Genomic DNA, 25,765 nt, shown 5'->3' with positions numbered 1-25,765 from the left:
GTGAAAGACGTGGGAATATCGGACTGTTTCCTTGTTCCTGTAGAGTTCAGTCCTTGCCTTATATTTAAAAGAACAATGTTGCTACTCAAATGTGGGAGGTCGAGCTCAGCGGTGCGTCGTATCACTTAATAGAGTTGACGTTACAGAAAGAAGAACTCATTGTCCAACCTACCAGCAGTTCGAAAACAGCTCTGTCTTACTTACTTTACTTACGGTGGTCTAGCGGTTAGAACGCTGGTCTTGTAATCCTGGGGTCTCGGGTTCGATTCCCGGCGGTGCCCGAATTTATAACTTGTGTTGGGCAAGGCCGTGGTCTAGGCAACACGGAGTTTTCCTCCGGGGGCTTCCCCGGTTTCAATTACTCCATTCACACACAGAAGAAGGCAATGGCAAACCACTTCTGGATCATCTGCCAAGAACGTATATGAACAGGTCCCAGTCCGAGAAAAGGATGGAAGGATCCTGTTCATATGGACCTGTCGTCAGACAGAACACTAAATATAAAAAAAATAAAATCGATGATATGAACGACTTGTAGTTCCCCTGTGTCATCGATTCTCACCCATTTTCGAGATCTCTATCAACACAACCTTATCGATTCGCGGCTCTCAATGTTATGTAAGTGAGGACAACTTATTAAACGCCATTGTAGATTATTAAAAATGCTACTAAATTAGACCCACCATTGCAAACAGGTTCACATATTACTCAATAATATTTTTTAACAAAGTAATTTAGTGACATATTAACACTGCTTATGCTTAAACAATCCTTTAATATCAGGTTTAACAGATGATGCTCTAATTGTAAATCGAACATTTCGATAGAAAGAGCATCATTTTAATATATTTTAAATATTGAATATTAATTGCAGTAATAATATTTTAATATTTAATAAAATATTTTATTGTGATTAGACGGTTAAAATTAAACAATCAGGTTTAACGTAAAATTACGATTCCATTGCATCCCTCCAGGTTTTCATCAGTAAGACGTCGTCTTGATGTGAAGTACGTTCATCACCAAGCTAAACAATTGCTCACAGCGATAGATATGCCTAATACTGCTAATAATTATGACTACATTAACAAAAGATTGTTTTCTGTTATCAGGTAACTGTTTTTTTATCATAAAGAGTGACGGAATATTATTATAAACTAATGTCGATTGGTGATCTGTATGTTTTTGAACGTATCTACCCCTGTCGAAAGCCGAACGCCGGTCACCAGTTCACAGTCAGCGTCTTTACTGAGCTGACCCGGGTTAATTCTGCTGTATAGTTAATTGTATTAGTCATTCTACACATTTAGTACGAAGTGCATTGAAAACGGCATAGAAATACCAATGTTGGCGTATAATGTTACAGAAACATTACTGCGAAGATAGTAGCCTATATGACGAAAATGTGTTAGTCTGTAATTTCAACGTTTAAGTCTAATCGATGGACAGACGAACACAAGAAAGTTTTTCTTAATGTGTTTCTGAAAATGAATTATTTAGTTTTATATTTCCCCCCCTTCATTACGTTCTGTTTTCCTTCATATTCCGTTCTCTCCTCCTTCCACCATTTCTCTCTATCTTGTCTACTTTCTTTCTAACTTTTCTCGATCGCGTCATTTCTCTCCGCGACAATCAACATGGCCACCGCTCGGAGCGGCGTTACGTCGTCATTTCTTGTTTTCGAGTGTGAGAAAGTAAACAGAGCCGGTCTCCATGGTGATGATGACGCACCTGCCACTTGTTGCTACGCTCTATTAAAATTGCGACACGTGGCTGCGACAAGACTCGCTCCGGCTCGAGACACTTGGCAAAGCCCCGAGCGAGAGCACTCCTCGATCACAGAGGAGAGGTCATGTCCGTCTGTCCAAATGTGTCATCGCCACAACAGCTTCGCGATTTCGATTAAATTTAACCTGAAGAATTTGCATTAAAAGTTGTCGTCGAGGTGTTTTGATTTTGGACAGATTTCTGTCATACATAACCTATATTACATGAAGCTCAAATAGAACATGAATTTTCTCAAGACAGTAATCGTATAAAAATAGCCATGTACTGTAAAATGTGTGGCTTCCGATGTATAGAAAGGCTTGGCAACGAATTTTCAAAGATGTCTATCCGGGCCATCGATACTGAGGAAAGAACCCGACTTTTCGCAGATTGCATCTGCCTCCATCATCAGGGATTGGCCAGTAGGAGAGTAGCGGGCGAAATCAGGCGGTCGAATATCCCAAAATAAACCACGCTTAACCTAGAAAGGCTGTGGACGACGATAAGTGGTCATCCATTGTGCATTGGACCACGCTGGATGTTGCTTAAGGGAACGGCCTCTCACAGTAGAGGCCCGGGTTCCAGCCCAGAGCAGTCGTTTGTGGTTGACAAAGTGATATCGGGACAGGATTTTTCCTGAGCTTATGAGTTTTCCGCTGTCAGTATAATTCCACCGCTGTTCGTTATCCAATCATGGGCCCCTTAGCGGGGGCAGTTCCATAAACAGTCTCATTCTTTCGCAGCAGTGACATGAATGCGAAATGAATGTGGACTGCTGAAGTATATTATCGTTCGTGTAACTTGTGATCTCCAACAGCGAAGAACATTTCACTGACTGCGTTACCAAGGTAACATCTTTTCCATGACGCTTTCGTTGGTGTTGAACCTCTGGCTTCCCGTGTGCTCCAGACATGGTGCATACAGACGGAAACCACGCGGGGACAATTCTGGACCGTAAGGAAGGTGAGTGTAGCTTGGCGGTGAGTCATGCAGATCCTCCTTGGAGCTGGGAGGTGACAGTTGCGGTCCGATGACCGTGGTGGCCACGGCGTAGGAGTCTCCGGATCACGACCGATCCAGCGTCCGGAATAATACGTGCCTAACCACTCCCTCGTATTTTTTTTTTTTTTGGCATTTGATAATAGATTTATGTTCGTTTGTGTATCGACATGTTACATCCGTAATTGTTTCAATTATGTTTCAGTGACGACGGGAATGAAGCAGGAACGTTAAACTTCATGTTGGGTGCATGCAGCGTGGAATTGATCTTTCGATGTTAAACCTGTGTTTCTGTTTCAGGACACACGGACTCATGTCGTCGTGGAAATATATGACACGGAACGCTCTTACGTCGAGTCGCTCCAGATTCTAGTCATGGTGAGTGCCCCACACGATTGTGTGAAGCGCATCGAAGCTTTGTCGCATTGGCGTTAGAGTGCACCACGTGTTTCCTGATTCAGCTACCGATTTTTCTCATGTTCATTCCGTCAGAACCGGCCCTGAGAACCCTTACAGCCTTCTCTGAAAGGGTACCATGTAATATTTTAGCGGGTATGAAGCGACCAGAACATGAAGTTGACTCACTCAGGCCCAATTTAATATGTCGATCTCCTCCTCCCCAACGTCCCCACTATAAGTTCACAATGTGGTGTGTTAGAGAAAGGGATATTGGAGTGCTAACCACCAGATCGTGACGTTTGGTTTCAGAAATACATATGTTTATTTGTCAAAGTATTTTGAAGGCAGAAGGAATAGAGTCGACACTGTTCATATTAAATATACGGCGAGTAATGAAGGAGGGACGGTGTTAATTTTGTGACTGTGATGCCTTCTTGTCAGTCCGTGTGTTCAATCCTGTAGCAAAGACAGAGACGTAACAACAGTCTCTTCGTAACAGCGGAATTGGCGACTGAGCAAAGCCACCGGCTGGCAGGTGTTAGTTGTGTGGTAAGGTGGGGTGTCAGATCAGTGCCATGAACTCAAAATAAGTTGCGTCTCGACAACACAGTAGGAGTGTCCAAAACTCACGTTCGGCTACTGTATGTATATAGAAAAAAAAAAAACCATACGGTGACATGTACTTATTATAATAAGAACGGAAAAAATAATCTTAAAGCACTGAAGTTAAAGGTATATATACATTTATAATTTTGGTAGTTTTTCTGTGTGGACTTGTAACTTGTTGAGGGAAGAATATGCATGACAAGTGTTTTAAAACAAATAGGTTATGTTGTCGGAGATGCATTGCGTGAAATCGGTACGGCCGTAATTTCAGCTGTTTTATCTCCCATTGGGCACGTGTCACAGACAAACGCTTTCCGTATCCCAGTAATTGCGTTCCCAGTTAGTGTTTTGTCTTATTCGGCAGTTCATTGTCAGCACAGCCATTACTAATAAACGATTTCGATGTTCGAGAATGAACAAACTTTCTGCTCGTTTTCTCAGCCATATTCGCACCTGCGCAGAATTTGTTCAACGGTGTGAACCTAGTAACATGTTTGTTGTTGGATTTTGTTTTGAAAGGAACGAAAATTTTGGCACTCATAAAGGAAGTGATGATAAAAATTACTGTTGTAATATCCAAGGTATCGTGAATGTATAAGCCCCGCTGGTCGTAATATAATACGTCATCTCAAACAGAGGTTCTGGAATATTCCAATTCCTTTAGAGTGCTGGCATTGACGTCAGTCGACGTCAATAAATACGTTCCTCTGAAAGCCACTCGTCAACACATGGTAATGTTTGTGTAGCACGTCGTATAAAAATGGTAAATTAATCAAGTTTGAGTATGGTCGTGTTGAGTTATTGTTCGTGTTTCTTAATCCTGTCAGGAACTTGGCAAACTTTCATTATAGGAACAAATTCGTTATTTTATTAGACAGCTAATTTAGGGTAAAACTCGTGAAGTCTATTTCCTAGTTGCACAGACTTCCAATCCCACAAATCTTTTGTCGTAAATGTGATATTTAGGTGACGTAAGTTCATAAATAAATGCAATTTTGCTAATGGGTTTGCGTGCTGAGCTCTTGCGTATATCGTCACAGGATCCAATCCTACTTTGATCACATCTCTTTTATAGTTTGAAGTTGTAAATATATTACGTATTATTTTTCCGGGAACTACATATCTCTTCAATAAAGATTCTCTGTACGTTAAACGTCGGTTATAACCTCTTAGATTCGCACTGTTGCCGTTTGTAATTATTAAGTTATAAACAGTAATTTATACATAATTTGGGGGTGTATTTATGAACTGTCTACATATGAATTATGGTTTTTATATGTACAATAGCACATTAGTTATCAGTGTCAAAATGAAAAATCTAAATTAAAAATTTGGCGCAATTTCTTTTACATTCTACAGTACAAATGTACTGTCACCAAAGTTTCGTATTTTTCGAAGCTCAGTAATTACGCATCATTGCAGGACTCTGTGTTAAGTGTCGCTAGTGTTCCTTCCACCTCACAAGTTCGCGCAGCCTGCTGTATAAAGCATCACGGGAATGTGTTAGATCGATATGTACGAAGTCGATCATTTTAATTTGTGGCGTATATTTTGTTACGGTTTTAAATCACAGCTTTCTTTGTGTATGGTTTTCCGTTAGCCCACATTATGTATTGTGTCTGGTATGCCATTTTCTTATCAAATAAAATAATTCTCATACTTCTAAACAAATATAAAATAAACGAGAAGTCAGGTACAAAGAATCGATTGGGGTATAACGAGACTTTGTACAGTATCCTGGATCAAATTATACATTTCTACGTCACAAGCTTGCGAATAGAAGGAATAAAATTCAAACCAAACCTTTTTTCATATTGGAAATTATAGTGCAGCCTCGTATTATTCAGTTAAATGTTTGCTTATGGGTGTGTGTGTGTCTGTTGCAGAAATATTTACAGCCCCTAAAGAGCCCCGAAAACGCCGGCCTGGTGGATTCAGCAGTAGTTGATGCAATGTTTTATCAGGTAATTGGGTCACACACGCTTTGTATTTCTGAACAGATTCAAGGCTATCAATAAGACTCATTATACAATGTAAATTATGTGCATTATGGACTTTGATCACGTTCCATTGTCTCTGAGCTATGGTGATGAAATAATCTGGAGGAATGTCTGTTATCTTCAGTACTGCACTGGGGGTCATTTGGGTAACACGTAATAAGGTCTAAAATTTGACATTTTTTTTACCGGCGAGTGGTGTCGTTAAGGCAAGAACTGATGATGTCATTACGTATACATTTTTAATATTGTTGCCTATGTTACAAACAGATGTAATATAATTATTATTTATTATAATGTCTTCCAATCTAAAACTCGTTTGGTTCCTACAACAGACGTATTTATTCCTCATATAAGTTACGTATCTTTCCAATTTTGTAGTTCAGAATTATCGCCTTAACAATTTATTTATTTATTATTTAGTGTTCTGTCTGACGACAGGTCCATATGAACAGGATCCTTCCATCCTTTTCTCGGACTGGGACCTGTTCATATACGTTCTTGGCAGATGATCCAGAAGTGGTTTGCCATTGCCTTCTTCTGTGTGTGAATGGGATGCCACGGAGAAACCGGGGAAGCCCCCGGAGGAAAACTCCGTGTTGCCTAGACCACGGCCTTGCCCAACACAAGTTATAAATTCGGGCACCGCCGGGAATCGAACCCGAGACCCCAGGATTACAAGGCCAGCGTTCTAACCGCTAGACCACCGTGGCCATCGCCTTAACAATACTGGATGAAAATTATGAATTATCAGTCACCGATTTATATAATTTTCTTCACGGTTGCTGTATCTGATACCGGATACTGGGAACGACCCGTTCTTCAAGTTCCTGAGCACTGCGGGTCCTAACTTTTCGTTGACTCGATCTATAAGACATTTTGGTAGGACTCCTTGGATGAGGGATCGGCCCGTCGCAAGGCCTCTACCTGTACACAGGACAGCACAACGCGGATAAACATCCGTGGCTTGAGTGGGATTCGAACCCACGGTCTCAGCGACCAAGCGACACAAGGCCCATATCAGATACTTTAAAATATGAAATGTTAGAATCTTTTAAAGTTCGTTTTGTATTTTTCGTAAATTCTTTTCTGTAGATACCCGCAATTCTTGCACATCACGAGGTTTTCCTTGAGGAACTGAGGAAGAGATTGCAGCACTGGGACATCAAACAGAAGGTTGGAGATGTTTTCCTGGACGTGGTAAGTGAATTGTTTGTTTTTAATTCGCTCGTCATTCACCACAAGCGACGCGTCTCATAAACATGTGTACTTAGGGTTGCAGTAGATATTTTTGTTCGCGTGACAAACGGACTAACAGGATAGACAACTTATGCAAAATTAAGTGTTATAAATCGTGTACATTTACACTTGAAAATAATATTTTATAAAGTTTAACATTTAACTGGAGTCTGAAACTGAATTTTTAAGAATGTAAATTAAATAGTGTAGTTGCGTCATATTGTGATTTATTAAATTAAAATTAAATTATTTGGTTATTCCGTCAAATCACAATGTATTTAAAATAAGATAATTAAAATAATTAAAATATCATTCTGTGTTCCATATCGAATAATCGATTTACAATTGGAACAGTTACAACATGTTTCGGTTTTATTAAACCATCATCAGGTGTAAAATTATATTAAATTTAAAACTCAATTACAATTTTTTACAATTTTTCGTGGTGTAGTTTTTTGGAGGTCGTGTCCAGATATTTTCATATAATGGATCAACTTTATTGTTTGAAGTGATGCTTTTGATGTTTACTATTTCATCTCTGACCGATGTAAACATCAAAAGCATCACTTCAAACAATAAAGTTGATCCATTATATGAAAATATCTGGACACGACCTCCAAAAAACTACACCACGAAAAATTGTAAAAAATTGTAATTGAGTTTTAAATTTAATATAATTTTACACCTGATGATGGTTTAATAAAACCGAAACATGTTGTAACTGTTCCAATTGTAAATCGATTATTCGATATGGAACACAGAATGATATTTTAATTATTTTAATTATCTTATTTTAAATACATTGTGATTTGACGGAATAACCAAATAATTTAATTTTAATGTAAATTAAATATGCGTGCCTAAATTCGTATTTAATTTTTATTACTTTCAGGTGAGAGAGTTGTGACAAATTACGAGTTTACGTGATGATTAATCCTTTCGTTGCCATGTTTTTAAAGCCTATGAATATTTAAGATTTTACTTCTGTACTGGTAGTTTTCTGTTGATTTTATTACAAGGAAGGAACTTCATCTTATCTTTTGTTATTTGCGTCTGGCGCTAAAGTTTTAATGTTCACAAGGCGTCTGATATGAGTGAAGTTGTGGTTGGTGTAAGGAACGAAAGTTTTTTTTTTAAAAATTCATTTGTGGTTATTGAAGCAAGGTCCTACTTCGACATTGAACATCACATTCACGTAATGTCTTGAATTATTTTCAAGACATTGTAACTGATTGGTGTTTTGTTTTGTGTTTTATAGTTCACAAAAAAGGCTGTAATAGAAACTTACACGTTATTCCTCAACAACTTTAAGACGGCAAAAGAAGCGATCAAGGCCACGTGCCAGGCAAAGCCTGCATTTGCCAGATTTCTGGAGGTAAACAACAAAACAGAATTTATAATAAAGCCGTATTTAAAGTAAATTAAAAATACAAGTTTTGATTTATATGAGCCTTATGCATTTTTTTGTACATTTTATTTGATCATTTCCTTAAGTACCACACGAAGACTGAAAACAGAAGAACACATAACCTTCGATTTACGCCGGGGACGCGTTCCTGGACGAACCGGCGTAAACGGAACCGGCGTAAACGGAATCGGCGTAAATTGAAACTCTTTTATAATGTAAATCAGTGGGAAGTCAATGACATGCGTTCCCAGCACCCAAACATTGACGAGTAATATAATGGCATTACATTTAAAGCTCTGAAATAACGTAAATAAAATAAATGGAATTTAAAAAATATATTTTGTACACTTACAATCAACAATTCGTTGGTCCCTCCTATTGATTGTGATTCTTTCATGTGATTGATGTGTACGGTCATCTCTGCTGTTATGCGATAGTTGTATTCTTGTAAGACGCCGACCTATAGAAAATCGCGTAGTATAAATAACCCCGGTACCTCCGCAGAGATTAAATTAGTCCTTTGAAAGTTTAAAGCGCATAAGAACAAACTCGCATATGCAAAAGTTTGCATTTCACAAACAGCTTTTATCGATTCATCGATCTCATTGGAGCAAATTCGCGTTATCGAAACATACGTAATTGCAGAGATGACTGTATTTATAATTCTTATTCAAAACCAGCGATGTAAGAATTACGATTTAGTATAAGAATCAGTACGAGATACATTGTAAAACGTTATAAATAATAGTAAAATATATTTTTTCACGTTTTGACTTGGTGGTTTCAAAATCGGCGCAAATTGAACCGGCGCAAATCGAGGGCTACCTTTATTATGTTTTATATGGAAATAAAATATTGGCCTCTTATCAAAAGAAGATAGAATGGCGTGGTATCACACCAGGATGCTGACAGAGGTAAAGGGATGTGTAATGAGACACTTTTAAATTTATAATCTCTATGTTAAATTGTCGGGGTGGTCAGTTCAAGGAGAATGAGATAATGGGACATGCACAAATATTGTTCACGTCAGTTGTTTCAGCTTAATAGATGCTGACCTATAAATTAATAGAATTACTTTCAAACCCTCCTTGGCCTTCATGCAGAGAGTATTTAGTATGTATCTGTATTTGTTTTCATATGATCTGTACGCAGATACGCTGATATCATTGGCTCGTTCTTGCTTAGATCTGGAAGCAAAGAGACGGCTGCGTGCGGGACCGTAAGATACGTTACAGATGTGTTTAATTCATTGTATATTCCAGGCAATGGCAAGGGAACACAAAGGAAAGCTTGCGCTAGACTGTCTACTCATCATGCCAGTCCAGAGGATACCACGTTATGAGCTCCTTATTCAGGTTTGAATTATCTGCTGAATTGATGCTAATTGATGACTGTCAAGGAAATACATATTAAGGAACACGTATAAAAATCACTTGGGCGTTGGTCTGGAACTGAATCGCAGTTGAGATTTACATTTGCTGTTGCAGACGCTGCTGAAACACACGGATCCTTCACATCCCGATCACCAGCTGCTGTACGAAGCGCAGCGAGAAGTACATGATCTTGCAATGAAGATCAACTGTACTGAGCGGGAAACTCTGAAGGAGCTGGAGGCGTTAATTGAAGGATTAATCAATCTGGTGGCAGCTGATCGTACCTTTATCAGGCATGACCTTGTTACCATGGTGTCTGGTCAGGGCACACGCAAGGAGCGGGCACTTTTCTTGTTCTCTGACTTACTTGTCATCACAAGCATAAAGCGTAGGAGTGGGACTATTCGGAAACCTTCCACGTATGTATGTAGCCCACAAGAAATATGATATCGTAGCAGTATGTTGCAGACAACTCAATTTATTAATAACATACCTTTTTAAATAGTTTATGAGTGTTGTTTTTCTTCATATCTTTGCACATTCTATTTTTATGTAAGATCTGAGGTTTTCACAGCGGTGAGTATGAAGATTTCCGTCTTCTGGGTTGTCGCGTCGTGTAGTATGGTAGATGAATTCATCGCCCTGATGACGGGGGCTGTATGACCTCTGAAACGTTGGTTAACATCGACCAGACTACACAGCGCAACGACCCAGAAGTCGGAAATCTTCATTCTATTTTTACTTTATATTTTATATGTCCGACATACACTGTCAATGGTTCACTGGTTATAAGTTTTGTGTTTTTTCTCTGTTAAACCAGATGAATGCTACACTACGATGCAGCGTGTTTCAAAAGTAGCTTTACAACTCGAGGGCGAGATATTGGTGAACTGATAGGAGAAACATATAATTTCAGAACATAGAAATGTAGTCAAACACTTCAAGTTTTATGTCCATCGGATTTTTATGGTTCGATGTGACTTCTATTTGTTTTGCGGCAGACGTCCCATCTGTAGTCAATATCTTGCCACACGCGTTGTAGCATCTCTGGTGTCACTTCAGCAACTGCGGCGGTAATTCGAGTTCGGAGTTCGGCCACGTTTGCAGGTAAGGGTGGCACGTACACTCGATCTTTAACAAATCCCCACAAGAAAAAATTTAAAGGTGTTAGATCCGGGGAACGAGGTGGCCATGCTATTGGTACGGCCCGACCAATCCACCGACCTGGGAAACGGTTGTTGAGGTACTCGCGCACTTCTCCGAGGTAATGAGGGGGTGGAAGTGAATGCGTCGTTCTTCCTGGTCATCTTCGTCAAGTTGAGGAATGAGGGACTGTTGGAGCATGTCCAGATACACAATGCCGGTAATGGTCTTCTCCATGGAAAAGAAGGGGCCGTACACTTTATCTTTGCTGAGGCCGCAAAACACATTAAGTTTTGGACTGTCACGAACATGTTCCAGGAAGGCACATGGATTTTGATGTGTTTGGCTAAATTTCTGCATTTAAAAATATTGCGCACATCCTTTAAATAAATTTATATTCTCCTGCGAAGTTGTAAAGCTACTTTTGAAACACGGTGTATATACTTTTCTGTTTCACTTCATTACACATTTTCTCTGTATAATGTAGTATTGACACTGATTTGAAAACTTTTCTTCCAGGAGTTGTCCTGGTAGTGTTGCTAGTACGTTGGAGGCAAACAAATACAAGTTGCTCATGCGGATTCCTCTGGATGATTTGGAAATAGTGAAAGGTGTGTCTGATTTTGTAGGATTTGAGGTTTTCACTGCAGTGAATCTGAAATTGGCTGTCTTCTGGGTTGTTGCGCCAGGTAGTCCTGTAGAAATTTACCGACGTTTCAGAGGTCCACGCTGTCTCCGACATCAGGGCGATGTCTGATTTTGTTATATGCTGAGACAGTGTTTCACATGTGTGATAATGTTACTTCAGATCCAAAGTCTTGAATATTTTATCTTGATCTTACAAGTGTTAAAAAATATTCTGTTGGCATGATGGATACTAGGATTCTGAAAGACTGTACCTTGTAGGTGTTATCGTTAGCGTAAAGAGTATTAGCTGTGTTTGCAGCATGCCATATCATGAATCTGACATGTCAAGTAGCAGTGATTATTCAGTTTTAATTAAGAAACTAAAACGTTTTATGTGGTTACTATTTTATTTTTCATCTTCCTAAAAATAACCATAATAAAGGTTATTTACTTTTAAGAGCCCTGTCATCTTACCAAATTTTGAATTTCAAGTCCCTATACTGGTCAGAAATCGGGTTATCTTATTTTATAATTGTGCTCAGTATTGATGGTGGAGGAAGTTTAAAAAACTACCAAAATGAAGTTGCTTCCATCATGACTTTCATGTGCACTGCCATCTAGTGTAGCTGTAATATTAATGCCGTAGTTAGTTTTGGATTTTAGGCTTGTAGAGTGTGTTCCATCAACTCTTATCCAAAAACTGCTTTTTGCCTTTTTCTGGAATCATTTCTGTTTGGATATGTGTGTGTGTAGTACAGTGCAAACATTGGTAATCTGTTTCTTCGCATTCTTTGTATATGTTTGAGTTTTCTTGATAATCGCATCTTCCACTGTATCCTTGACTTATCTCAAGAATATTAAAAAAATAATATTTATTTTCTTTATGACAAAATTTTAGATTATTTTATGCACATTAAGAACATTAATTCCAAAATATGTGGAAGTATTATCGTTCACGTTAATTTGTGATAATGACATGAAAAATTTGTTTAAAAATTGTAATTATGTATTTTTTGACAGTTAATTATTGTGTGTTAACAATTACTTATAATTACCTTGAAATGTACAGACTTACTTTACAAAGATTCATAGTATCATTTTCATTGGTTGATGTTCTTTCAGCTAAAGATGAGAACTTGCGTCGGATGCTGAATGAGATGGAAAACCTTGCTGAGGATGTGACGATACTGAATCAGATCAATGATCTCATCATGTCCCTTCATTGTCCGCATGGTCAGCTGGAGGAAGTTATCCGAGAAATGCTTTCATCTGTCAATAAACAGCTGATTGAGCGCCAGACCAGTGACTCGCAGCTCTCATACCTTGAGCTGACACTCAGCACACAGTGAGTCAAAACAAAGGCTGCTCCTACTGCTCTAAGGCAATGTCCTACGTAAGCGATAACAAGCGAGCTATGCGCGCTGCATTAGCAGCATGGGGTGTCATATGAAGCGGGGAATCGCTTGTTGTGTCCTACGTGAGAGACCGCAATAGAAGCACACGGCCTTCCTGCGCATGCACCTTCCGTGTACTGCACGGTCAGAGCTTTCTTGAACATGCGCCTTACTGGCCGGAGTAGCGACTCGCGCAAAAATATCAAAATATTTGATCTCGGACTTTGGCCGCTTCCCTCTCCTGACCGCTTCGCTGGCACCTAGGACAGCTCCACACAAACAGCCAGTTTGATATTTCCGCTTCACCCACGCAACTTGCATTTAATCGCTCACGTAGGACACCGGGTAAGAGACTGAAACAGTAAAGCCAAATATTAACCCTTTCTATGCTAAGCCATTTTTTGTTCTGTATTTTCATGGTGTAGTCCTGTTTATGGTGATCTCTTGCCTGCATGAGAGTGGTGGAAGATTAGAGTAGTGGGGGAAAGCAGGACCATAAGCCGAGTATCAGAAGATGTAGTGACAGCTTAGTTATAAATCTGTTGTGGAACATGATTAATTAATTATTATGAGATTCACTAAAAAAAAGTAAAACTGTTTCATAAAACCAGGTACTGAATTATTATTGGACCTGAAATTTCAGGTTATGTTTGTCCTACAAGAAGACTGATTTTTATGGCCTTGTATATTATGTATTATATTTTCTGAGATTTTTTTTCACATATTATCATGTTTTAATTTATAATGAGTTATTTTGTTTTAAGATCTTCTTAAATTCATTGTTAAGACATTTCAGTGGATACTCTGTAATAACTGATACGTTATTTTCTCGGTGAGCAGGGATACCTCAATCAGTATATGGGCAGGTTAGCCAGGTTTTGAATCTGATGGGTGGGAATTTAGTCTTTGCCAACATATTCAGATTTGTAAGACTTGAGGTTCTCACAGCGGTGAGTATGAATATTTCCGTCTTCTGGGTTGTTGTCGACCAGACTACACAGCGCAACAACCCAGAAGACGGAAATATTCATATTCAGATTTGCTGCGGGGCATACTCAGCCTCCTGTCCAGTGGGTGGTCAGTCATTTTGATGTAGGTTAATGGTGTGTGGTGCTGATTCTTCGCTCACTACTATGCATTTAAATCCTCACTTTAAGTGCTGAAATAGAAGGAAGTCATTTTCAAAATTTCAGCAGGAAATGTGAAAAGTTACAATATTTTTGTAGGCTTTGGGAGTGTGTTATTGCCAAGGTTGCCATACACAATAATCCATGATTTCTGAATTTTGCTTTTTAATTATTTTTTTTTTTAGTTATTTTATTCTCCTCCCCCTTTTCTGTGACTATTTTTGTAATGAAAGTTGTGTAACACCCACAGAAAGGCAATGGGATCTACCAAAGGGGAAGTGAATTCATACAGAGGCATCGCACAGTTTCCGTATCTCAGATGTGGGCTGCCACGTTATCACACAAACTAAACAGAAGTGTTAGGACTGTACAGACATGCGTAACAAATGTAAGATGAGAGGGAGAATGAGGGAAAATACAAGGCACTGGTAATAACAAGGATAACTTCACAATTTACATTGTTTTCTCACTTTTCTAGAAATGGAATTGAGAATTTATCAGTGGTTTTCACAAAACCAGATAAAAGGACAAGTTGGGAGGAGTCATTCAACGAAGCTAAACAGAAGCTGGGTGAGTATGGTATGGGGCTCTGTTCTCTGGAAAGGAAACTTACTTTTCAGTCGAAAAGTCTGTATAGTTTTAAAGAACACTGCAGTTTTTATTTTCTGATTTGTTTGTATTCTATCCATGAAATGAATACACAACCTTATATGAAACTGATATTAAAATGGGATGTAAAATTTCCCAAAATAACTTCATCGTACAAAAGAAATATATGTCAAATGTTTATTACTCCATAGTATAGTATTTCCATTGCTGATTATCTCTGTTGACAGTGATTTGTCTGTACAAGAAATGTTCATGGAGTCCGCAGTGGCCACGCGGTGTGAGGTGTGGGTCTTGTGCCGCTTGGTCGCAGGGACCGTGGGTTCGAATCTCACTCAAGCCATGGATGTTTTTCTGTGTTGTGTTGTCCTGTGCACAGGTAGAGGCCTTGCGACGGGCCGATCCCTCGTCCAAGGAGTCCTACCGAATAAATGGCAACTGAAAAGTTGGGGACCCGTAAAAGGTACCGGAAAATGTACAAAAATTGTTAAAGTGGAAAAAGAAGAAGAAGAAATGTTCATGAAGACTGACAAAAGATTCACGAGTAAAACAAATTAATTACTTGTAGATCTTGTGTATGCTTTCCCATTATTATGAAACTTGTGGCTATTGCCAGTTAGGTACTGTTGACTGCGCATAATGTTAGCGAAACACGAGAATAACTTTTCTGCTGATGAGATTTTTTGGTTTTGACATTTTTTCTGGATATTATTTTACCTAATGGTATATGTGATACTGGTTGCAGCGCTCTCGGCAGACAGGCGTCCATCTCCAGAGTTCCTGTCTCCGCTGCCCATCCGAAAGACGAGGGCCGGCTTGCAGTTTACCTGCGCAGCGCCAACTCTTGGTCTCAATGCCTACAATATGCGTGATGTGTGGGTGTGCAACAGTGATGGTTACGTAGGTCAGGTGTGCGTGTTGAGCTTGCAGCCCGAACCAACGGTCATCTCCTGCAATGGGGTGTGCAATGCCCGTATTCTGTGCATAGCATCCATTCCTACAGGAATAATGGGGTAAGATTATCAGAATAATAGTTGTAATGGATCAGTGGCTTGCATTATTTATCACTCCACAGAAATGCCAAAGTTAGTTGCAGAGGTAACGTAAAGATGTCCTTCTAAACACCACGGAGACACTCGTGGGGATAAATGATTAGATGGCACACAGGTATTTTGCAGAGACCTAATGTGTATAAAGAAACACTTAGTGTTTTTCAGAAGTACTGATACTGTGTTTTGTGATACTGATAATAACAAAATTAATTCAGGTGGCAGTGAAGATTGAAATTAATTGTAGTTGTTTGTGTGCCAGCATTTCCTCCAATTTTATAACAGCTGTTCTGCTGTGACTCTGTTATCATTTCATCATCGTATTTAAAAGAGTAGGTCACAGTAAGATGAGGGTGGTATTTGAGGTTAGGATGCTACTGAAGACATTTTATTACCATTATACTGATTAAAAAAGGTTACATGTAAGTTTAAATGTATATCATTGTAGAGGTAGTAGATTACACTCTTTCTGACTATGAAATAAATAATAATAATAATAATAAAAAAACAATGATCCAGCTGTAAATTTCACAAATAACAGTTTTCATACATTTAAGTAGATGAAACTAAAAAGATACATAGGAAGACTAAATCTTCATGAGATCCCAGAAGTAAATATAAAACATTGACCAAGAAGCAGCTTACCACTTTCAATCCCAAGTAGGATATAATGGTTTCTTGTACAGTAAAAAGCATTAAAGTGTTCATTTTATCTTCTATTTGATCTCCTTTTGATACCTGCACATTTTTGTGGTATGGATTTCAAATTCATGGGCATTAAGGTTTGGCAAGATGAAAGTGCAGTTTTGCATTCAATATCTCAGAGGTTTGTAATACCTGAAACAGTCCCAACTGGGAAGAATGATGATGGTGAAGATTTCTGTCTTCTGGGTCGTTGCGCTGTGTAGTCTGGTCGATGTTAACCAACGTTTCAGAGGTCATACTGCCTCCGTCATCAGGGCGATGTCGCAATGAAACGGTAAACATCTACCAGACTACACAGCGCAACGACCCAGAAGACAGGAATCTTCATACTCACCGCTGTGAAAACCTTAAATCTTACAATGATGATGGTGTTTGTTAATAGTATTACTATTATTGCTGTTATATTTGTTGTTGCTGCTGCCATTGATGTGAAGTCTGAAAATACAGGCTTTTTTAAGTTGATATTAATGAGGTTTAACTATGTTATTAAAAGCATGAACTTGCTTGCAGACTAAGTTCGAGCTGCAGCATAGGACAGCCATTCACCAACAGTAAGGCTGGAATCAGTATTTCTGTAGAAGACACAGATGAGAGTGGTGGAAATACAGTTCAGCTTGACAGGTACATAATAATTACATCGTGACTTAATTTTAACCAACAGCGTATCACTCAGTTAAATATTGTACACATATTTCTATTTTACACGGATTTATGATGGTAATATGATATCCAATATTAATCCATGTTAATTTTTAAGTTTTACTTGTGGGTGAAAGCTAAATGTATCTATTTAAAAAGCTGTTGTCATCTAATGAATGTAAATGATGTTTAGGACACTGTTCTTTCAAACAAAACATATCAGAATCTAGATGTGTTTCCATCTTCAGGTGGATAGATGGGGAGATAAGAATCTTATCCCAAAATGCTAGACAGTTGAAAGGGTCCAAACGTTACTCGTGTTGATTACCACAGATGGTCTTCAAAACCCCGTAGATTCTGCGTTGTCATCTACTGTGCAAAATACCAATATTAAAATTATAAAAATATGTACTGTTGATTTTGCATTGCATTTCCAGTAGTTCCTCCAGTGAAGATGAGGATGAAGGTGAAGAAGGGATGCCTGGACCTGGAATTAGCATCAGTGTTGAAGAGGACCCAAAGCGGATACGAAGCGCATCAGACTCGCTGGTTTGCGAGACATCCATTGTGACTGAAGACACGGACAGTTTGCAGCCTACAATGTGGCTTGGAACGGAGGATGGTTGTATTCATGTATATAATTGCAGTGACAATATTCGCATAAAAAAGAACAAAGTCAAGATACAGCATGGGTCATCTGTTCACAGTATCATGTAAGTTCATTCAGTTCACAGACGGCCAGCAAATACATTTGAATTCATGTTACATTTGATGTGATTTTTTTTTATGATATAATTATAATTCAGGCTGTTTTTGCCAATTTCAGTTATCTGGACAACAGGGTGTTTGTCTCCTTAGCAAATGGTGACATCACTGTGTATGTGCGGGACCACAGTAAGTAATACTAAAAAGTATCGCACCGCATGCGTTTGTATTGTATGAGAAATGCCGTAAGTCACTAGAGTCTTCATTGGTAATGAGCATTAAGATCAACGATTTAGCGAATTTTTGATATTAAACTAAAAGGAAAACATTAGGTGTTAAGTAGTAAAGTCATCTAATTGAGAGGAAATTTTCTAAATAAAAATTGGCTCCCATTTAATTTCCCATATCATGAATATGTTTGAACTCTTCTTTATATAATTTTTTAGAGATCCTTAAATTTATCTCTATCCTCAGTTCTTTATTCTGTGAGGTGACCAAGATTCTTAGGTGAGTACAAATTGATTACATGAATGCCCTTATTGCAGATGGTGGCTGGAATACAACAGACCCCTTTACAGTGTCTGTGGGAACTGCAGCGACTCCAGTCACGCGAATGCTACCCATAGCAGGCAAACTGTGGTGCGGCTGCCATAATGCTATAAAGATACTCAACACCGCTTCACTGGAGGTGGAGGTAAGACTGATTACACTTTGAAGGATTCATAAAAAAAATCAAGCACCTTCTATACTTGATACACCTATGTGAAACACCAGACTAATTTAAATTATAACGTTGTAATGGATTGTTATTCTTATCTCATTTCATTATATATTTTCCAATTAACATTTAAATTTTGAAAGTATAGTTATTATAGGTAATTGTTATTCTGAATTATATATTATTATGAATATAATGTCAGAAAAATTGTTCCATAGAAAAACCTGAGCGAAGAACAAAAGTAGCAATATGATATGAAAACCTATAATTCTAAAAACTAAGAATGTCTGAAAATAAACTGTACTGAAATTAACTTGTATGTTTATTTGGGTGGAAAATGTTACCTTCTATTTGCAGTGTTCCTTAACGCTTGTCGAAATGTAGTCATTGCAGATGTGACATTTGAAATTTTCTTCAATATTAAAGAGTTGCCTTTCACCTCGTGATGTATTATTTTAAGGACCCATTGAATATAATAAAGATTTATGTATGGTATGGTGATGAAAATACTTTTTCATGATCATTTTGACTGTAAAGGAAAGTGGCAATTTTCAGCCTTTTCACTTTAAAGTTTGTTGGCCTGCTAAGGTCTCATGCCAGCATTTGTATGGTCTCCCCAAAAACCTTAATCCATTTGGTTGGTAACAGAAAATTTTAAATTGGAGTCTTAAGTGGAACATTTGAAGAACATTATTTCTCAGTTTAAAAAGGTGGTTATTCACATTTTTGGAGAATGCACGGAGGTAGGTTTAATTTAGTTTTATTGGTAAAAGTTAAGACTGTTAAACTGATGTGATTTTGCAGCATTCATTCCAAGTGAACTCGGACAGCAGTCGAGCCGTGACGTGCATCGCGCTGTCGGGTCTGGGTGTGTGGATCTCCCTGCAGAACTCTGCAGTTGTCAGGCTGTTCCATGCGATGTCATATGAGCCGTTGTGTGATGTGAATGTAGCACCCGCAGTTACGAAAATGTTAGCCAGTAAGTACACGAGATTTTCCTACAAAGGTGAGTTTCTAATGCCCTTTAGGATGATAAAAGCATTTTGTTTGGCAACACACTTTTCTGATTTGTATAGAGGTGGTTTCACTAAGCCCTGTCTACTCCTTGCGTAGAATCCTGTTGATATATTTGCCCTTGGCGTACAGAGCCATATGTTGGAGCAATCGTGATGTCCCCAGTTGTTAAAATATCAGCTTTAAATCTTTGATACCGTAACACAACTAAAATCTGGCAATAATTTCACATTATTCATAAAAAGTACGTAAAGTGAAAGAATGGCAGCAATATATCTGTTTATCTCTCTGAGTTTCACCTACGAAGTATAGTTCGTAACTGTAATCTTGAGACTTTCGGGGTGAGGAAGTGGGGTGAAGGAGGAAAGATAGCGTCAGCCTTTAACGCTTTGGACTTCCTGCATTCCTTGCAAGTCTCAAGATTACAATCGCGAACAGAACTTAATAACTTCTCATGAAATTTGATATGATTGCTCTGCTCTGGAAGTTACATAATACTGCATTTTGGTCCACTATAACTGTGAAACTCAAATTACCTCAGAAATTACTCCTCACATATGAGAATTTCCGATTTTCATTAAATATACGTATTATTAGAAACTGTATCCTGTGAGCACAGGATTAACTGTTTCAACCTCCATACCTAATTTTATTTATTTTTGTTGGTCTAACGCACTTTGGATGTTCCTACTATCCGTTGTTGCCAGAGCCCCATAAAGAGATAATCTAATTTTCTTTACATGTTCAGGTTGTGATGACATAATCCGGCAGCACAAGGCAGCGTGTCTTCGTGTGACGTCACTCCTTGCCTGCAAGGATCTGCTGTGGATTGGCACGAGTGCAGGTGTTATCCTGACTATGCCACTGCCACACATTACTCCTGCCACAACAAAGCTGGCCAATGTACCCAATGCCACAGGTAATGTACATATTTCTAATTAAGCAGGGAACGGTGGTAGAGAAACATACCGTCATCATCTTTGGGACCGAAGTGGCATTGCTGGGAAGTGGTAATTTATATGGAGTCAAGACTGACAGGCTAATGGGGAATTGACCAGCTGTAGAACACCATTATTGTGACCAAAAAATCCAGATGCACAGACTGGATCATCAGGAAAGTGATAGGGATCGAGCTCCATCGCAGTAACATGAACTTGGAAGACGGCTTCTCCCTGGAGTAATTCATGGAAGATCTTGCCAAAGACATGATGCACACTTTCCTAAATCCGTCCTCTGTCCACTGTTGTTCTTTATTCTTACTATGGCCACTCTACTCTTCATCTTCCCTTTTATCACCTGGTCCGCCCTCCCTTTTATATTTATGATTGACCAATTTGCTGTCTGTCAACTCTCTTTTGTTTTCCTGATTATCTTACTCTGGCTTGGCCGTGTACTTCTATTCCACTTTATGGTTGGCCCGTAAAGGAGCCAGTTAATAATTTAAAATATGTAATCTCAAAATTCTATCCCATGTCCTTCGTGTGACGTATATCAGTAGAACTCTGGACCATGTTTCTTTGCTTTAGGTTTAGGTATCTTATTTCATGGCTTCCTGTATTTATTAAAAAAAAATAGAGGTTAGTGTCTTGTCCCTGTTTGTGGTTGTCCGTCACTCATAATAACGTCTGAACTAATCTCTGGATTCTCATGAAATGTATCGGTATTTTGCTGTTGGCGGTAGGGGGTGCGTCAGTTGCAAATGTTTATTTCTAACATGATAGCACTTTAACTTTTTAGGGAGGACAGTACTGGTGCAATTTAGTGGAAACACTGTGAATATTTGTTTCTAATGCGACGGTGTTCAGGTTAGTGGGAATTAATAGTAACAAATGTACGCACAAAATTGCATAATCACATTGATTTATGATTTCTGCCGGCATATTTTTACTCACTAGTGATAGATATTCACTGATTCACCGGTGTAATAATTTGTGTTCTAGGGGTTCCTCATGGACACACGGGTCATGTTCGATTCCTAACATTTGTGGAGACAGTTCCTGCGCAGAGTGGCGACAGTTTGATGGTACGGTCAAGTGCTCACCATCGACACTCTATGAAGAGCAAGCCTGAACTGCAGAGCTCAAGTAATACCAGCGTTAAACTGCTGGTCATCTCGGGTGGCGACGGTTACGAAGACTTCCGCACCTCGAGCGTGTCTGAGGTTGCGGGTAGAGAGGACTCGACCAATCACCTCCTGCTGTGGCATGTGTGAAGTGCTGTAAGTCTTGTGGTTGTGTAACTTATTTTTAATTTAACTGCTCAGCGCTGATAACTTGGACTCACCTGTATTCCTGACTTAGATGTTCCGTTCGGATGGATAATGAACTGTACACGTTCTTTGAGGATGATGGACGTCACATGAGGATAACCACGTCGGTATACATTTTCGATCTTAAGACAGCCACATGTATGGCTTTGTACCGATACAGACTATGATGTAACGTATTTGTTACACGTGAATAATTCATTTCTGAATGTAAGCAGCCACGTGCTTTGCGATAAACGTGCATTTTATAATGGAATAACATCTCTGTGTATTGTTGCAAATTCCATATAACAGCTGTTGATCATTTTGATTGTAGTAAATCATGAAGCTGATGTCATTTCTTACGAAACAGATTAAGATGCATTTACTCTTGATTAGAAATGGCGTATTTATGAGAGTGTTTCATTTAATGTGAAGGTGAAGTTGAAAGTTAAATTCCACACGTAAACTTTTTGTTGGGCATGTGTGTCAGTCTGTGCAATGGAGGACCAAATGAATACTTCAGGTTTACCTCTGTAATTACGTTGGAACTCGTGCACACTCGTGATATTTTAGAGCTGTGATGGGATTCTAAAGTCCTACAGAGATGGGAGCTGTCACATTTAGAGAAAAGTGAGTTTCATATTATGCATTCCTCACACAAAGTTTATAAAATGCAGAAGTCCATCTGCCATTCACATGGCTCTACTTCCAAATGACCAAATTCCAGTTAATACTGCCAGGCAGATTTTATTTTGGTTCATTTAACTCTATAAAATATAATGTTCAAGCCTAGAGCATAAATTTTTTAAAAATTCAACTTTAGAATCCATTAAGAATTTCAGAACATGATGACTTTCTGTTTTGTCAGGGTCATTTTACCGGGAAATATATTGTTCAAGGAAATAAATAAGAGTGCTGAAATGTACACTTACGTAAGTAATTGGATGGGTGCCACGTTGACCCTTGCACTGCAATCATTAACAGATCTTTTGTACATCCCTGTACTTCTAATCCACTAGTAGTTCCATGCTAGCAACGAAGCACACTGCCGAAGCGGCAAAACTGAATCTTAAAACTTTGAATACCGTGTAGTGTATTAGAATATAAAATAAGCAAACAAACACTATGAGAGACACTAGCGCCAAACGCATTTCAACCTCAAGTGTCTTTCATAGTGTTTGTTTGCTGATTTTATAAGCAATATTGAAGATTGGACAATACCTCACAGTCACAAAGAACATGTCAGGCTGCTTCTATTTCGTCGTAATACCTACTACAATTGTGGCTACTTACCTTCATCAATTTGTGAGCCTGCGTAGCTCAGTCAGTATAGTGACTGGCTATGGACTGGACGACCGGGGTTCGATCCCCGAAGGGGACAGAGGATTTTTCCTCTGGCCTCTGCGTCCAGACCAGCTCTGGGGCCCACCCAGCCTCCTATCGAATGGGTACTGAGGTCATTTCCCGAGGGTAAAGCATGGCCAGTGCGTAATGTTGACCACTCACCCCCATCTAGTGCCAAGGTTAAGAATGAGTAGGAGCTATACCTCCACTCCCCCCAAGCGCCTACATGGCGTATAGTGGGCCAGCTTTACTTTTTTACCTTCATCAATTTAAAGAGTTGTCCCTTTAAGTGACGGTGTCCCGTTAGTGGTCCTGTCACCTGTTTTATTTGGAACCTACTGAGGTTCAACGATGTGCTTCAGGTGATTACACAGTTGTTAAGATGCCTATGTTTCTTGAATGTAGTCAAGTTGGAAGGATCAGAGACTTAAAAAGGCAAAATATTCAAATTCTCTTGCTAAATTTCCTCATTTGAGAGTGAAGTGATCATTCATGTTTCCATACAAAGAAGCGCTTTTATTTTAGCAGGCGGTGTGAAGTAGAACAGCACTGACGATTTGTATCAAAGGTTTAAGACTTGACTCCATTGCAGACTTGTTTGTGTACATTTTCCATCCTCAGCTCTGATAAATGATGGTGGATGGTCATGCTTTTCTATAATTTTATGATTAAATAACCCACACAGCTTCTTCTTCTTTTTCTATGGCTCTCCGGTTCGTATTCGGTCCATGCCTCCTCAATTCTCCTCTTCCATTCGGTCCTCTGTTAGGTCCGTCTGTCCGAGGCTTTGGTTGAGGTTTCGAAACATCTTCCTTTTTACGGTGCGAGGTTGTTAGCCTTGCGACCAACCCCCAACCTGGAGGACCAGGGTACCTGTCTTAGTCTGACCCACACAACTCTGTCGTTATAACCAGCACCATTCCCCCGAAATGATAGAAGACAATAACTTACTAACCAATTAACTAATTAACTGACATTGTGGAGTACAGACCTTAAAAAAAGTGATAGTTTGACAGCTAGTCAAGAAATTGAAGTATAAAATCTGAAGGTTCATTATTACGGTTTCAAGAGCCTGCCACTGGATCTTGTTTGGTGCCATATCAGTCCAATCCACAGCCTCTTAAGGTCCATTTTAATATAGTCATCTATGCCTAGGTCTTCTGAATAGTCTGTTTATTCCCTACAGGTTCGAACCACAATTTCTCATCTCCAGCATGCATGTTAGAATTCCTTCTGATCTGGTAAATGGCTGATTTGAAGATTGATACATTTGGTGTATCATACAAATTACGAAGCCGCTCGTACGTCTTTATATTCGCCTCAGCATTTTATTTTGAAACGCCTTTAATTTGTGTTTATCTGTGAGTGATCAGTTTTCACACATACACCAAACAACGATGAGAAAAGAGCAAAAGGAGGAAAGAATTTATGTTTCTCAAGTCAGTTTTGATTAATTTTTGAAAAAAAAAAATCTTGAAATATACAAAGACGATAAATTGTTATGATTTGTGATAATAATATCTCTTTTTTTAAAATTTTTGCCCCTTCCCTGAGTTTTCAAACAAAACATAATAACAGCACAGTGTATTAATTTAAATTAAGTAAATTTATCAAAATGTATGTTATAATTTAAACTGAGGCTGCGTACAATAATGAATCATAAATAGATTTTGAGACGTAATTAAAAAAGTGCCAAAGACATGTCGGTTCATGCTGACGCAGTTTGTTGGATATTGCCCATTATCTGATATTATATTGTATTACATGATGCTTCAGGATATAACTGTTTTTATTCTTGTAAAAATTAATAATTAACCAAACTTTGCTGCTAGAGGAACACCACGTCGTTTGTAACTAAGGAATTTGGGGCCTTGTGACCGACACCATTCGCACTTGAAAATTATTCCACGTTGTTTGTGCTCGTAGTTGGATATCAGCACACATTAATAAAACATTCTCATAAGTGGCCGTCATCTGAGAGTAATTTACAACACCAACTACCTTTCGTTAACTTGAGTACCATGAAGAGTTCCGATGGTAGTTTCAGGGTTGAGTGCTGGAAAATGAAAGTGTAACTATGGTACATATAAAAAGTTTTATATTTTCATAAGTCTATTGCTGAACCTTGTGATTAATAATATAATTAATGTAATATTGAAATTATTTATTGATCATTTTATGTTGGTACCAATAAAATATTTGTGTCGTGTGTACATAAAGACTGTGTTAATGTTTTAACAGACAAATAAAGCATTGTCCATGCTGTTGATGGTGACAATATATTAATTTATGTATTTATTTATTTATTTTCCTTGTGTAATTTATTTTTTCAGAAATTGTGTTTAAAATCTGTGTTTGTGTCACAGTGACGGTGATTTTAATTACTGTATGTATGATTCATTTCTCAGTTTAAAAGTATGAACATAAACGTTTTTATTCCTGTCACACTCTTTATAAGACCAGTTATTTGCAATTTTATCTTTAATTTTGTGTGGCTAATATTAAAATTTCAAGGAATTTATCTGCTTGAAAGGTAGTAGCTCTATTGCTGAAAATTTGCTAAGGATTAAAAGTGAATGATTTAAAACTTTAGCAGCAAATTGAATTAATAAAATCCTCAGGATATTACTTTATTTACTGATTGAAAGTGACTCAAAC

The 25,765-nt window shown here is 38.4% G+C and overlaps 1 protein-coding gene across 2 annotated transcripts in view; it reads left to right on the top strand.

The window, feature by feature from the left end:
* Window positions 1-25,397, top strand: part of LOC110830656 (uncharacterized) — a 77,309-nt gene extending 51,912 nt beyond the window's left edge. Inside the window, exons 3-19 of one of the 2 annotated variants that reach the window (XM_087343972.1) lie at window positions 3,067-3,144; window positions 5,658-5,735; window positions 6,864-6,968; window positions 8,266-8,382; window positions 9,678-9,770; window positions 9,903-10,207; window positions 11,451-11,542; window positions 12,681-12,903; window positions 14,558-14,649; window positions 15,431-15,698; window positions 16,950-17,060; window positions 17,519-17,791; window positions 17,905-17,972; window positions 18,329-18,477; window positions 19,306-19,480; window positions 20,264-20,434; window positions 21,456-25,397. In XM_087343972.1, the coding sequence (XP_087200098.1) occupies window positions 3,067-3,144; window positions 5,658-5,735; window positions 6,864-6,968; window positions 8,266-8,382; window positions 9,678-9,770; window positions 9,903-10,207; window positions 11,451-11,542; window positions 12,681-12,903; window positions 14,558-14,649; window positions 15,431-15,698; window positions 16,950-17,060; window positions 17,519-17,791; window positions 17,905-17,972; window positions 18,329-18,477; window positions 19,306-19,480; window positions 20,264-20,434; window positions 21,456-21,727 (2,670 nt within the window). In that variant the 3' untranslated portion in view covers window positions 21,728-25,397. Of the gene's footprint in view, window positions 1-3,066; window positions 3,145-5,657; window positions 5,736-6,863; window positions 6,969-8,265; window positions 8,383-9,677; window positions 9,771-9,902; window positions 10,208-11,450; window positions 11,543-12,680; window positions 12,904-14,557; window positions 14,650-15,430; window positions 15,699-16,949; window positions 17,061-17,515; window positions 17,792-17,904; window positions 17,973-18,328; window positions 18,478-19,305; window positions 19,481-20,263; window positions 20,435-21,455 lie in introns of both variants that reach the window. The other variant, XM_087343971.1, reaches the window with a different exon arrangement.
* The last annotated feature ends 368 nt before the right edge of the window (window positions 25,398-25,765 follow it).

This window comes from Zootermopsis nevadensis, unplaced genomic scaffold (assembly GCF_977971745.1).
Source record: "Zootermopsis nevadensis isolate Lab colony 2312 unplaced genomic scaffold, Znev_1.0 Znev_ptg000007l, whole genome shotgun sequence".
Lineage (NCBI taxonomy): Eukaryota > Metazoa > Arthropoda > Insecta > Blattodea > Termopsidae > Zootermopsis > Zootermopsis nevadensis.
The sequence above is the reverse complement of the archived record's forward strand: the minus strand, read 5'-3'. Positions and strand labels throughout refer to the sequence as shown.